Source organism: Mobula hypostoma, chromosome 15 (assembly GCF_963921235.1).
Source record: "Mobula hypostoma chromosome 15, sMobHyp1.1, whole genome shotgun sequence".
NCBI lineage: Eukaryota > Metazoa > Chordata > Chondrichthyes > Myliobatiformes > Myliobatidae > Mobula > Mobula hypostoma.
In genome coordinates this window covers 10,422,389-10,432,944 of record NC_086111.1, presented here as the reverse complement: position 1 = coordinate 10,432,944, position 10,556 = coordinate 10,422,389, and the positions used below count along the sequence as shown (strand labels likewise).

Sequence of the window (10,556 nt, the reverse complement as noted above, 5' to 3'; positions counted from 1 at the left end):
ACCTATGTTGTTGGTACCAGTATGTACCACAACCTCTGGCTGTTCTCCTTCCCACTTCAGGATATTGTGGACTCGATCAGAAACATCCCGGACCCCGGCACCTGGGAGGCAAACTACCACGCGTGCTTCTTTCCTGCGTCCACAGAATCGCCTGTCTGACCTATAGAGTCCTCTATCACTGCTGCCATCCTCTTCCTTTCCCTACCCTTCTGAGCCACAGGGCCAGACTCTGTGCCAGAGGCACAGCCACTGTTACTTCCCCCAGGTAGGCGTTCCCCCCCCCGTACTCAAACAGGAGTACTTCTTGTTATGGGGTACAGCCACAGGGGTACTCACTAGTCTCTGACTCCTGCCCTTCCCTCTCCTGTCTGTTACCCATTTATCTGTCTCCCGAGGCCCTGCTGTGACTACCTGCCTATAGCTCCTATCTATCAGCTCCGCACTGTCCCTGACCAGACAAAGGTCATCGAGCTGCATCTCCAGTTCCCATCCATAGATTCCTCAAAGCTGCAGCGCAAGTTGATCGGGTTGTTGAAAAGGCATATGTTGTGTTGACCTTCATTAGCTGCGGGACAGAATTCAAGAGCCGCGAGGTAATGCTGCAGCTCTACAAAATCCTGGTTAGACTGCATTCGGAGTAATGTGTTCAGTTCTGGTTGCCTCATAGGAGGAATATGGAAGCTTTAGAGAGGGTGTAAAGGAGATTTACCAGGATGCTGCCTGGATTAGAGAGCATGCCTTATGAGGACAAGTTCGGTGAGCAAGGCTTACTCTTTGGAGAGGTGTATAAGATTAGAGTGAACAGTGAGCACTTTTTCCCCCAGGGCAGCAATGGCCTATTCAAGGCACATCTACTTAAGGTGAGTACAGGAAAGCATATGGAAGATGTCAGAAGTACGATTTTTAAAATACAAAATAGTGGGTGCATGGAACACACTGTCACGAGTGGTGGTAGAGGCAGATACATTAAGGGATATTTAAGAGATTCTTAGATATGCACATGATTTTGGCATGGATTAGACGAGCCGAGATGGCCTCTTTCTGTGCTGTAATTGTCATATGATTGAAAGAAAAATGGATGTCTATGTAGTTAGATTGATCTTGGAGTAGGCTAAAGGGTTGGCACTGTGCTGTACTGTTCTATGTTGTATATGGGACCTCTAGAGTATAATATTTCATCATTGTTACAGTGGACTGCCAAGTGTGCTCAAGCCACTCGGAGTGGATCTCGAACACAGATTTCTGTATCAGAGGCAAAAGTTAGTAGAGAATGCCATTGATGAGTTCTTTTCAAACATCTACTCAGTCAAGGGGTTGTTTGTAAGAGAATATGGATGGGAATAGCTTATGGCTGCAGTACTGATAGCATTACATTGTCAAAATTTTTAAAAAATACTTTTTTTAAAAATAACCTCTACCATTCTATGTTCCCAACAAGATACAAAACGAGTCAACCTTTCCAAAGCTTTGGATTTGTTCAAAAGCAGCACATGCTAAAGAATTAAGCATTCTTCTACTCTGTGAAGGAATTGATTGTTGTGAGATCTCCATCTACAAAGCCATTGAATTAAGCAGAAATTTAAATAAAATAAATTAAGGACACCTAAATGGAGATTCTGCCTTCAACAATTTTATGCATTTAAAAACTTATGCAATTTAAACAAGTTAAAGTTCATTTATTGTCATTCAGAAATAATCAAAATTCCCACTGAAAGGAATTGCCAGAGAGAGGTGCAGAGAAAAGCCTCTCTAGTCACTGTTAACCCAATTCATCTCTGGATCTATCTGAATCACTTGTACATGTACCATGGTTTTAGTTCTACAGACACTACAGCTGTAAGTTCAGACACTTGCCCTGTTCACAGCTACACCAAAGTGCATTATGCGTATTCACTTACAGTACAGGAACTTCAACAAAAACAACACAGATTCTCAATCAGGAATTAGGTTTGAGTTCAGATTCAGGTGAATATTGTGATCCAATTTCTTGTTCTCCTTGTGCAGAGAATTCTATATCTATACAAAATGTAAATAAGAATGACGAGCCAAACTGGCTTATTGGGCACCAGTCCCTTCAGAAATAAATCAGAAAAGTAGCCAAAACATACAAAGTTGAAGGGTAGAGTGGAGCTGTGAAGAGCTAAAGAGCAGACACTTGAATGAAATTTCAGATTCTGGTGAGGGACTATGTGGCCATTTTCTACAGTAAACAATTATGGTTATATACCCCAATTCCCTCACTATCTTGTGGAAGAGTATGAGTTAATTCTCTGTGGTGTTTACAGAATAATTTGGTGTCAATCTGGTGCAGGGATAAAATATCTGATCCCCCTGGCAGTGTCATGGCAGTATGCACTTGGGCCCTTTGTGGTCTACTTCTGGCCAGGACACCAACCTTATGAAACCAGATAATCAATTCCCAGGACCCTTATCTTTAAAGTTTTCAGATCTGATTACAGTGCATAAAAACAAGTAATGCAAATTTTGATAGCACTTCTGAATGTGGATAGCATGTATTGTTGGCAAAGAAATAATTGCATTTTTCACCCATAGTCCTCCAAATTAAGTATTATGTTTTGATGCTTTTGATCATATCTTGAAAACATCACACTGACTTGCGCTTTGTAGGAATCTGATAACTTGCAAGTTTCTTCCTTTATGTTGGCTGTCATTGTATTTGGTAGTGGATTCTGTGTCAGTAGGTAAATAGCCCGAATGTGCTGTTGCCAGGTAAACAAGGCAGTGTTTGCACAGTGTTAGTATAAAACATTGCTAATCAATTTCTCATTTGTAAGATGATGACATGATAGCCTTCGTACAGATTTAAAAAAATTCCCCCAAGAGATTTGTAACAAGCTTTGGGCAAACAAATTTTTAAAAAATCAAAAAAGGTGCTTATTGTATTTTGGGAGACAAAGGTAAATGTTAAGAGGTTTAATCAATGTAAATTAATATTCTGTGATAATTTTTAAATTTAGTGTTAGAATAAAAAGTTTGAAGTCGCTCATTGGTGACTGCGATTTAAAAGTCCTCTCCATTTTCAGCCTCTCCAGTTCCTTTAATAATTCGTTTCTGTCCACGTTTTCCTGCTGGCCCTTTGGGCTTTGCAAAGGCTTGTTTGAAGGCATGCTGTTTAGGGTGGACCTCTTCGTAAAGAAAGTCTGGTGTTAGCTCTTCACCATTGTCTATCTCGATCTGAAAAAGAAGAATAATGTACTGATTCCTGGACCATTTTAGTTTAAAATATGCTGACCACCTCAATTCCAAATGGAAAACTGATCTTGAAATTCCAATGACCGTTAAATCCACACTCACTCACTGAACTGTTTTGTGTAGTGTCACATTGGGCTCACTAGGTTAGAAGGGCATGTATGCAATTTTCTTTCAATTTAATTTGTGGAAGGGGTATGACAAGCAAAGCTTGTATTTATTGCCTATACTTAGTCACCATTATGGAAACTAGATTTTTTACATATTCTGTGTTAGTTATTAAACAGAACAACTCCAACACCTGTCACCATGGGATCTGAAGTCTCATCTTCGGTCTGACAGCCAAGGCCTCTGGATGAAAGGTCTGATAATTTAACCACTGTGCCACCAAAGCCCTTACCATCAAACCGCACTAGCATCCATATTCAACAAATCATTTTCCACAAATTCCATCACCTTTTAAGAGATTCCACTACATCTTTCCCTCTCTTCCCCTTACAATATTTTGTAGAGACAATTCCCTTTGCAACTTCCTGATACTACTCCTTATGGTTGTATAGTTATAGTCTTCCATTCCTAACATCCACTCCCCCTCTCCCACAACCACTTCTTAGGGCACCTTTCCTTGCAAATGCAGGTGATACAACACATATCCTTTCACCTTTTCCCTTCTCACTATCCGGGGACTCAGCAATTCACTTGTATTTCTTCACTAGTATGCAGCATCTTGTGTTCACAATGTCATTTTATTGTCATCCTTCAGTATACAAGTGTAAAAGAGAACAAGATATTGTTACTGTGGATCCAATGGAACATAAAAAACACACAATAAAAGCAATTGTATAAAACATAATGTACAAATAGCTGTTTGAAGGTGGAGACAGAGCGAAGTGATGATGGCGCTAAATGGTGTCTCCTTTGCTTGCATCTTCAGAAACAGCTCTCTTTCCATCTTTAATATCTCTATTTTTCCCTTTCAGGGTTCTTTTGAAGACCCTGACCTGAAGTTACACGCTGAATACGGTTCTTTGTGGGAATGGGACCCGCTCTTGGGGTTTCATAACTGGCCATTGTTCGGCATGCCAAGGGCTCAGCCTAAGAGTTCAGCTCAGCTTTGGAGGCCTAGGATCTCGGGGCTCTGGAGATGGGCAGATCAAAGGTCAGTGTCCCAGACGGGTGTGTCGTGCGAGCTGGAACATCTAAGGCTGTGTGCCCAGAGACCTGAGATCTTTGGGCACAGAGCTCAAAAAAAGTGACGCAATGAACTTTTAACATCGTAAACCAGCAAGTTGTTTGTTATGTCTCCCCTCTCACTGTGAAACGGACACATCTCTTTCTCCCTTATCAGGGAGCGAGAGAGCCTGTGGTACAGGTGTCCCCCCGCTTTTCGAACGTTCGATTTACGAAAACTCACTGTTACGAAAGACCTACATTAGTTACCTGTTTTCGCTAACAGGTGTTTTCACTGTTACGAAAGAAGGCAGTGCACGAAAAAAACAGCGCGCGCCTTGAGCAGCCTCCCCTCCCCCAGATTCGGAATGGCATTCTCGCCGGCATTGCTTAAACACCTGCCTGTGAGCATCCGTTTGCAAGATGAGTTCTAAGGTATCGGAAAAGCCTAAAAGAGCTCGTAAGGGTGTTACACTTAGCGTAAAACTAGACATAATTATGCGTTTCGATCGTGGTGAACGAAGTAAGGACAAAGTGAGTTTGGCTTGTGGAAGTTGACGAAGATGATGTTGAAGAGGTTTTGGCATCCCATGACCAAGAACTGATAGATGAAGAGCTGATGCAATTGGAAGAGGAAAGAATAACAATCAAAAACGAATGCAGTAGCGAACGGACCGAAAGTGAAGTCGTCCAGAAACTGAACGTGAAGCAACTGCATGAGATTTTCGATGCAATGATGAAGTACGACTTTAATTTTGAAAGGGTACGTCGGTTTAGGGTATACTTGCAAAATGGTTTGAGTCCTTACAAAGAACTGTATGATAGAAAAATGCGCCAGGCTAAGCAGTCAAGCAAGCCTTCCACATCAGCCATAGCAGACGATGAACCTTGAGCTTCGACATCGAGGCAGGCAGTCATCGAAGAAGATGACCTGCCAGCCCTGATGGAAACAAACCACCCCAACCCCCCGGCCGCAGAGAATGCAGTGGTAGCCGGGACGCACCCAGCACATCTTTAAGAACAAAAAGCTGAAATAAACAAGCTAATTAATTAGGTGCCGCCCAGCAGGTAAATGTCGGCCCAGATCAGAGACGATTGCTGATTGCGTTGCCTCTGATCTGGGCCAACATTTACGTGCCGGGCAGCACCTAATTAATTAACTTGTTTATTTCCGCTTTTTTCTTAAAGATTTGCTGGGTGCATCCCGGCTACCGCTGGACTCCTGCATGCTGCGCAGATCGGTATCGGTCGGTGGCCTGGAGGGTGGGGATCACTGCACCACCCCAACCTCCGACGACTCAGCCTAACACACCATCATCAGTGTGCTCGGCGCTGTCTTTCCAATTCCCATAAGTGATACTACACTGTACATACATTATTTCTACTTTATATCGGCTATGTATTTTTATGTGTTTTTTGGTATGATTTGGCTGGTTGGCTTCATAGCTTAAAGGTTACTGGAGAGAGTGTTTCTGCCGAAAGCGCTTGCGTGAGATTTTCGCTACAGAGAACAGTGCAGGCAATGACTGTAGAGAAGTATTTCTACTTCATATAGGCTGTGTATTTATATCATTCCTGCTTTTACTATATGTTGCTGTTATTTTAGGTTTTATGTGTTATTTGGCATGATTTGGTAGGTTATTTTTGGGTCTGCGAACCCTCATGAATTTTTCCCATTTAAATAAATGGTAATTGCTTCTTCACTTTACGACATCCCGGCTTACAAACCATTTCATAGGAACGCTCTACCTTCGGATGGCGGGGGAAACCTATATGTCGAATGCTGGGCGAACAATGTAGTCTTTGCAGTACTGCAAGTCTTTTTGTTTACTGTTGCTTTTGCTGCACACTTGAGTGCTCGGTGACGGGTGCCGATGCTTTTTTTTTGCTGGTGGGGGGAGGGGGGATTGTGCTTGCTGCCGCTTATGGGCGAGAGGGAGTGGAGCTGGGGGGGACTTTTGGAGTTCTAACATTTGACTGTCATTCATCCTTTGAGGCATTCCTGTTTTTGTGGATGGTTGTGAAGAAAAAGCATTTCAGGATGTATATTGTATACATTTCTCTGACATTAAATGCACCTTTGAAACCTTTGAATGTGGCTGTATACAAATGAGATGAGCTTATACATAGCTCATATGTATATAAAGTGACATACAATATCATCTCCTCTACAACATCTGGATAACTCCTGACATCATCACCCAGTTTATGTTCAGCTTCTCTGATATAATGTGGAGCAAATATCAGACTGCTGGAGGAATTCAGTGGGAAGGGCTACATCTATGGAGGCAGAGGGATGATCGATATTTTGGGGAATGGGTAATTGCATTTTGGAGCACCTTCTCTAAAGGGGCAATCCTGAATTTCCACTCCTGCCACTTTAATTCTCTACCTCATTCCCTTTCTGATCTATCGTTGTATGTGGCCCCATGCACTGTTACAATGAGGCCAAATGCAGGCTTGATGAGCAGTATTTCAACGCATCTGGGCAAACTGTAGGCTTTTGGACTCAATACTGAATTACAGAACTTCAGGGAATTTGATTTATCTGTATCAGCCTCCATCGGTGTAATTAGCTGAGCATTTTGGTTTTTTGTTTACATTGGGAGTGCAGGACATGCCCAACTTGATCCATCAGACATCTTCTTTCTCTACATTTCGCATTCCTATATTCTACATTGAAAAGGCTACACAGCATCCACACCAGTACTACCAGACTCAAAAACAGTTACTTCCCCCAAGCCATCAAGCTGATCAATGCTTCCACTCATTAACCCACCCCACCACCACTACATCCACATCAGCCACATCTCTCCACAGCCACTCACAACCCCTTCATCCCCCCATTCACTGTTACCTTACACCTGCACTCCACACCTCATACCTACACTGACACACTCCTCTCCACAGTCCCTCACAACCCCCTTCATCCTCCCATTCACTGTCACTTTACAATGATATACCTTATGCCTACAATGACACACTCTTCTCCACAGTCCCCCACCACCCTCTTCATCCCCCCCATTCACCGTCACTTTACACTAACGCTCCACACATCATACCTATACTGACACACTTCTCTCTACTGCCCCTCACCACTCCCTTCCTTCATCACCCCATTCACTGTAATTTTACACATACTCTCCACACCTACCTACACAGACACTCCCCTCCACAGCCACTCACCAACCCCTTCATCCCCCCCATTCACTGTCACTTTACACTTACATTCCACATCTCATACCTCAAGATGAACAACTGGCATCCTGTTGTACTCACTTCAATAACAGGCAAATGCTTTGGGAGGCTGGTCAAGGATTACATCTGCAGCATGCTACCACCCACAATGAACCCCTACAATTTGCCTACTGACACAACTGATGACGCAATAGCCACAGCTCTACACACCGTCCTTACACACCTGGAGAGGAGGGATGCTTATGTAAGAATGCTGTTCTTGGACTACAGTTCAGCATTCAACACCAGAATTCCCTCTAAACTTGATAAGAAGCTCAGAGACCTCGGCATTCACCCTGCCTTGTGCCCTGGACTTCCTGTCAGATCACTAGCACGTGATAAGAGTGGGCTCCCTCACCTCTGCTCCTCTGATCATCAACACAGGAGCTCCCTAGGACTGTGTCCTCAGCCCCCTCCTTTACTCTCTGTCCACCCACTACTGTGTCGCCACCCACAGCTCCAACCTGCTAATTAAATTTGCAGATGATTCTACATTGATTGGCCTTATCTCAAATAATAATAAAGCAGCCTACAGGGAAGAAGTCATCACTCTGACACAATGGTGTCAAGAAAACAACCTCTCCCTCAATATTGCAAAAACAAAGAAGCTGGTTGTAGACTACAGGAGGAACGGAGACAGACTCACCCCTACTGACATCAATGGATCTGGGGTTGAGAGGGTGAACAGCTTCAGGTTCCTCGGTATACACATCACCGAGGATCTCACTTGGTCTATACATACCGGCTGTGTGGTGAAAAAAGCACAATAACGTGTCTTTCAATTCAGACGGTTGAAGAACTTCATCATGAGTCCCCAAATCCTAAGGACTTTCAACAAGGACACAATTGAGAGCATCTTGACTGGCTGCATCACTGCCTGGTATGGGCTCTGCAGAGAGCGGTGCGGACAGCCCACTGCGTCTGTGGTTGTGAACTTCCCACTATTCAGGACATTAATAGAAACAGTTGCGAAAAAAGGTCTTTGACCTGCAATGTTAACTCTGTTTCTCTTCCCACAGAGGTGGCCTGGCCTGCTCAGTATTTCCAGCATTTTCTGTTTACTACTTAGACTGCCAGCATCAGAAGTTAGCTTTTGATTTTCAGACTCATGACAATCACCATCCATCAGACTGGAAACAGAAAGAAGATTGTGGGAGGGATGATAACCCTGATTGGGTAAAAGGGGGGGGGCAGTGACCATGGGGAATAACTGTATTAGTGCATGGGAGCAGTTAGAGAGTGACAACATTGGTTCAAGATTCTTTATTGTCATTCGTCGTACACATGTGTAAAGGAAAATGAAATGATTGTTACTCCAAATCCAATGGAGTCCTGTCTGGCCGAAGGGTCTCAGCCCGAAACATCGACTGTACTTTTTTCCACAGATGCTGCCTGGCAGGCCGAGTTCCTCCAGCATTTTGTGTGTGTTTCCAGCATTTGCATATTTTCTCTTGTTTTTGAAAACAATTTTGCTTTTTTTTAAAACCTAGTAAGTTCGTGAGGTGCAAACACAAGAGATTCTGCAGATGCATGGAGGGGAATAAACAGTCAATGTTTCAGGCTGGGATCTTTCATCATTATGAGATACAAGCTTGGTTGCTGTTGGCATTTTGGAGTCAGCTGTGGAATATTGTAAATAATAATTTGAAATCAAGCAAAAAGCAAACTACTCCTAGCAATGATGAAACCATTGGATTGTCGTAAGTCCATCTGGTTCACTTATGCTCAGCAGAGGAAATATGCCATCCTCATCTAGTCTGATTTCTATGAGACTCCAGAGACACTGCCACGTGACAGTGAGTATAGAAATAGAATGAGGGGATAAATGCATGGCTGAGGGATTGGAGCAGTGGGCAGGGATTCAGATTTCTGTATCATTGGGAACTCTTTTGAGGCAGGTGTGACCTGTACAAAAAGGACGGGTTACATTTGAATCCCAGGGGGACCAATATCCTGGCAGGGAGGTTTGCAAAGGTTATTGGGGAGAGTTTAAACTAGAGTTGCTGTGGGTTGGGAACCGAACTGAAGAGATCGAGGATGAGGCGGTTGGCTCACAAATAGGGAAAGCTTGGAGACAGTGTGAGGATAGGCAGGTGGTAGAGAAGGGACTCGCTCGGACCGATGGTTTGAGATGTGTCTATTTTAACGCAAGGAGTATTATGAACAAAGCGGATGAGCTGGGAGTGTGGATCAGTACTATGATGTTGTGGCCATTACAGAGACTTAGATGGCTCAGGGGCAGGAATGGTTACATCAAGTGCCAGTCTTTAGATGTTTCAGAAAGGACAGGGAGGCAGGCAAAAGAAGTGGGGGCGTGGCACTGTTGATCAGAGATAGTGTCATGGCTGTAGAAAAGGAGGAAGTCATAGAGGGATTTTCTACGGAGTCTCTGTGGGTGGAAGTTAGGAACAGGATGGGGTCAATAACTCTACTGGGTGTTTTTTTTATAGACCATCCAATAGTAACAGGGACATCGAGGAGCAGATAGGGAGACAGATTCTGGAAAGATGTAATAATAACAGGGTTGTTGTGGTGGGAGATTTTAATTTCCCAAATATTGATTGGCATGTCCCTAGAGTGAGGGGTTTAGATGGGGTGGAATTTGTTAGGTGTGTTCAGGAAGGTTTCTTGACATAATATGTAGATAAGCCAACAAGAGGAGAGGCTGTACTTGATCTGGTATTGGGAAATGAACCTGGTCAGGTGTCAGATCTCTCAGTGGGAGAGCATTTTGGAGATAGTGATTACAATTTTATCTCCTTTACCATAGCATTGGAGAGGGATAGGAACAAACAAGTTAGGAAAGCGTTTAATTGAAGTAAGGGGCAATATGAGCTATCAGGCAGGAACTTATAAGAATAAATTGCAAACACATGTTCTCAGGGAAACCTATGGAAAAATCTGGCAAATGTTCAGGGGATATTTGCGTGGTACGTTCC

General features: G+C 43.4%; 1 protein-coding gene across 4 annotated transcripts in view; it reads right to left on the bottom strand.

Annotated features, from left to right (window-relative positions):
* Positions 1-1,661: 1,661 nt before the first annotated feature.
* LOC134356680 (twinfilin-2) overlaps positions 1,662-10,556 on the bottom strand; it is a 169,505-nt gene continuing 160,610 nt past the window's right edge. For all 4 annotated transcript variants that reach the window (XM_063067704.1, XM_063067703.1, XM_063067705.1 and 1 more), the window contains one exon: positions 1,662-3,195. In XM_063067704.1, the coding sequence (XP_062923774.1) occupies positions 3,022-3,195 (174 nt within the window). In that variant the 3' untranslated portion in view covers positions 1,662-3,021. The remainder of the gene's footprint in view (positions 3,196-10,556) is intronic.